Source organism: Cervus canadensis, chromosome 20 (assembly GCF_019320065.1).
Source record: "Cervus canadensis isolate Bull #8, Minnesota chromosome 20, ASM1932006v1, whole genome shotgun sequence".
NCBI classification, from domain to species: domain Eukaryota; kingdom Metazoa; phylum Chordata; class Mammalia; order Artiodactyla; family Cervidae; genus Cervus; species Cervus canadensis.
The window spans coordinates 23,072,265-23,076,934 of record NC_057405.1 but is presented as its reverse complement, the minus strand read 5'-3'; the positions used below and the strand labels follow the sequence as shown (position 1 = coordinate 23,076,934).

Here is a 4,670-nt window from a genome sequence, read left to right as displayed (position 1 = left end):
GTCCACCGTTACGGCTTCCGCAGCTTCCCGGCCGTGGCGCGCGGGTAAGAGGAAGACCCAAGCGCCGCTCGGGCGTGAGCCCCAGAGCAGCTGCGCCCGCGGGGAAGCAGCAGCAGCTGCGGGTTTGCGAGGCGAGGCCTGCGAGCCAATGAGAAGGGCGCGGGGTGGGGCGGCGCTGGCCAAAAGCCCTTGAAGTGCGCGGGTGCGGGCTGCTTTTGCGGTGTACGGCGGGGGGGCCACAGCATGGCCGCTCCCAAGCGGTTTCCGACGCTTGTTCAGCTGGAGCAGCGAGGGAAGCTCTTCGAGGTGCTTGGTAACCTCACCAAGCGGCCCTACTGGTTTCACTCCGAGTACCTGAAGAGCCCGAAGGCAGTTCACCTGGAGGCCTGGCTGGTGGAAGCGATCTTCGGTGAGTGGGCCCGAGAGGGGAAGTCAAGGCCGTCGCTCGGCCCCGGGGTGGCCGCGTCCTCGGCAGGCTTCTCCGGCGGCCGGGGCTGCCCTCCAGCGCCCCCGCTGCTAACGACACATATTTGCCTCCCGAGCAGGCCGGGGTGGAGAACACATCCCGCACGTCGAGTGTGTGTCACAGACCCTGCTTCACGTTCATCAGTGGGACCCGGACGGCGAGGCTGAAATCTTGATATTTGGCCGGCCTTATTACCAGCAGGATGTATCCAAGATGATCATGAATTTGGCTGACTATCACCGTCAACTCCGGGCGCGAAGTACGCGGATGGGAACCATGAAAGGCACCCTAGGCAGGCCCCGGGTTCTTGGGAGAGGTCTTGATGCTTCCGGGCTGTGCCTGGGTAGCGGTCTCATCCTTTTAGTTCTCCTGGGAGAGGGTGTCCTCTTTGTAAGGGATCTAGAAGAGCGAACTGACCTCCTGTTTTCAGATTTCGGACCCCTAGCCCCGCAGCCCGAACGGATCACCCCCTTTGTGGGACGCATGGGACACAGGTGCGACTTCCTCTCTTTGCTCTTTTTCCAGGCTCTGAGAAGGCTCCTGCCCGAGAGGCCGGGACCCAGCGGTCCCCCGACGCAGTCCAGGAGGCCGGGACCCAGCGGTCCCCCGACGCAGTCCAGGAGGCCGGGACCCAGCGGTCCCCCGACGCAGTCCAGGAGGCCGGGACCCAGCGGTCCCCCGACGCAGTCCAGGAGGCCGGGACCCAGCGGTCCCCCGACGCAGTCCAGCAGACGGCGACCCAGCTGTCACCCGGGGAAGCCCGGGAGACGGGGACCCAGCGATCCCCCAGCGCTGCCCGAGAGGCCGGGACCCAGCGATCCCCCAGCGCAATCCAGCAGGCGGTGACCCAGTTGTCAGCCGATAAAGTCCGGGAGACTGGGACCCAGCGATCCCCCAGCGTTGCCCGAGAGGCGGCGACCCAGCGGTCCCCCGGCGCAGCCCGCGAGGCGGCGACCCAGCGGTCCCCCGGCGCAGCCCGCGAGGCGGCGACCCAGCGGTCCCCCGGCGCAGCCCGCGAGGCGGCGACCCAGCGGTCCCCCGGCGCAGCCCGCGAGGCGGCGACCCAGCGGTCCCCCGGCGCAGCCCGCGAGGCGGCCACCCAGCGGTCCCCCGGCGCAGCCCGCGAGGCGGCCACCCAGCGGTCCCCCGGCGCAGCCCGCGAGGCGGCCACCCAGCGGTCCCCCGGCGCAGTCCGGGAAGCCGGCACCCAGAGCTTCCTCGAAGTTACGCGGGATCCCAGTTTCTGAAGGCGTTCCGCGCTCAGGAGCGAGAGAGCCAGGCAAGGTCCAAGTGAAAGCCCCTCCTGGAAACCTGTACTCCTAGGTCCCGGTGTGCTGCAGAAGCTGAGAAAAGAATGGTGTGGGTTTTTGATTTTTGATTTCCCTGGTCCCCGCCACTCCCTGTTAAAGATTTGCAAACATGGATCTAAAGAGTTCTAATAAAGAATCCAATTTCCCTAACGTCTGTTATTAATAACTGGCAGAGAGACGCGGAGGGAGAAGCACCTTCCTCCAGCAGCAGCTATTGCTCTGGACTGCTTTCGATCGAGATGCAAGCGTGCGAAGTCGCTTCAGTCGGGTCTCACTCTGCTATCCTGTGGGCTGTAGCCTCCTCATTCCATGGGATTCTCTAGACGAGAATTCTAGAGGTGGTTGCTATGCTCTTCACCAGGGGATCTTCCCCGCCCTGGGATCCAACCCGCGCCTCTGACGTCTCCCGATTGGCAGGCAGGTTCTTGACCGCTAGCGCCACCTGGGAGGCCCGCTACCCAACGCAGATGAGAGCTTTGTTTTCCCCCCGCCCGGGGCCGCAATCTCTCCCGCCTCAGTCAGGGGCTTCCCCGGTGCTCCCTCACCGCGCGCGCCTGGCTTTGCAAGGTGAGGGACCTCCAGGGCCGGCGAGTCTGTCCTCATGGGAAAACTTTCCAAGCCTGCGATGTTTCTACTCAAAGTATCATGGGACGCGAAAATTTGGTTTCAACCCGGGCCTCATGGCTGGGTGCAAGTGACTTGCCAGCTTGAGCAACTGCTGGCTAGGAGGGAAAACTGAAAGGGCCAGGGCAATCCAGCGGTCTTCTCAAAGTCCTGCGCGGGTGAAGTCACTGAGACACAAGCAGTGCTGGGAACTCTTCCCGACCAATTAGTAACCCCAGGAGTAGGGTGCTCTTTGTCCCTTTAAGATTGAAACATACTTGACATGTAAATTCAAGGTGTGTAAATTTAAATTTACTGTGTAATTTAAGGTGTACAACACCTCTATCAGTTTGGCTTCCTCTTCCTGCCTGCCGACTGGGATGCTGGTCCCCTCACTAGAAGTAAACTGTTAACAGCTGGATGTTAGGATTAAAAAAAAAAACACCAATCAAAGCACGAATCAATTTAGTGCTATGAAATTTTCATTTTAAAAATACAAGGAAACCCAATTTTAAAGAGCAGGCAGTGTTATGTCTGTCATAGACTCTCTAGTCACTACTAATGACCACTCCAATTTAAAATAAGCTTTTGGTTTATGAGGGAATAAAGATGCAAAGCTCAATTTACAAACAGGTTATCAACTATTTTCAGAAGAGCCAAGGGAAGCCTAGGCTGAGTGAGCCCTAAACATTTAAGACTTAATACAGACTGAAAGGTCCAATTGAGGCTACATCAGAGAAGAATTAAGACTCATTCTTGATCCCCCTCCTCCCCTCCCCTCCAGCTCTAAGTAGTACACACCTTTCAACAGTTTAACTTGCACTTTACCTAATTGTATACACCTTTTTTCTCTTTCTAGCAGCTTGATTTTCCGGAGGATGGTTACAGTTTCATTTAGACCTCCCCTTAGTGGTCAATTAGTTTCCCAAATTACTCAATTACAAACTGCTGTCTTTAATTCCTACTTGCATCCTTCAGGCCTCCTAACTGGAGATTCACGAACGTCAGTGTTCACAGCAGCACGATTTACAGTAGCCAAGATATGGAAGCAGCCTGAGTGTCCAACAACAGAAGAATGAATAAAGATGTGGTACATACATAGACAATGATATATTACTTAGCCATATGAATGAAATTGTCACTTCCAACAACATGGATGGACCTAGAGTATTATGCTTAGTGAGTTAAGTCAGAGAAAAACAAATGCTGTTATCGCTTGTATATGGAATCTAAAAAATAAACTAATATATATAACAAAACAGAAATAGACTTACAGATATAGAGAACAAACTAGTGGTTACCAATGACGACGAGGTAGGGGATGGGCAAGATAGGGGAATATAACCAAAAGATACAAGCTACTATGTATACAATTAATAGGCGACAAGGGTCCCTTCTTGTGCAGCACAGGGATGTGGAGCCATTATTTTGTAATAACTTTAAGTGGAGTATAAGCTGTAAAACTACTGAACCACTATGTTGTACATCTAAAACTAACATAATATTTTAAATCAACTCTACTTAAATTCTAAAAAGTTTTTTTTTTTAATCCTGAAGAATTCTGGAAACAGTGACTCTTGCACACTTATGCAAGTAAAATGACTGAGGGTTAGTAAAGAGGTCAGCCTAAACAGGTTTTGAACAGGTTGACTAGAGGCACCAAAGAAAAAGGTTCACTGTTGACAGACTGGAAACCGCTTGAGCTAGCCATGGAGCTCACATGACAGCCTGGCCAGGCCCTCCTGCCACTCCACTTTGGCTGTGCAAGGTTGGCACTATTTCACTACTTCATCAGAATTCCTGAACTCCACACTTTTGATCAAAACAAGGCCTCTTAAAATATCACTATTAAGAATGGAAACAAACAAACAAAAAAAAAGAATGGAAACAAAACACGTGCTTCCTGATGTGATGCACTGTGAAAGACACAGTATGATTTACCCAATATTTTTGCCAAAAATATACAACCTAGATCTAACCATGAGGAAGCACCAAAAAACAACAGGATTTGTGAGCAAGAAAAAGATAAATGCAGGTTGTTTGAGAACAGTGAATCCTGCTTGCACACTTTAGGGTCAGTGTAAACAGGTTGGTAGCAAATCCTTTAGTGTGGAGGGTGTCTTTCAGTGGGCTCACTAGAGCTATCAAAATTTACAATGTGAGCTATTTATGGGTTCTCTGGAAATCTTGGGAATATAGCTATGGAGCATAAGTGACAGGTTATTTCTGTTATGTCCACCTGTATGCTTCAGTTTAATATACATCTTCACTATTTAGAGCATCAGAATTTT

General features: G+C 52.8%; 1 protein-coding gene across 1 annotated transcript; it reads left to right on the top strand.

Moving 5' to 3' along the window:
* Positions 1 to 243: 243 nt before the first annotated feature.
* KHDC3L (KH domain containing 3 like, subcortical maternal complex member) lies at positions 244 to 1,713 on the top strand. The gene is made up of 3 exons (XM_043439323.1): positions 244 to 409; positions 546 to 725; positions 992 to 1,713. Exons 1-3 carry the CDS (start codon positions 244 to 246, stop codon positions 1,711 to 1,713), a joined length of 1,068 nt encoding a protein of 355 aa, XP_043295258.1.
* The last annotated feature ends 2,957 nt before the right edge of the window (positions 1,714 to 4,670 follow it).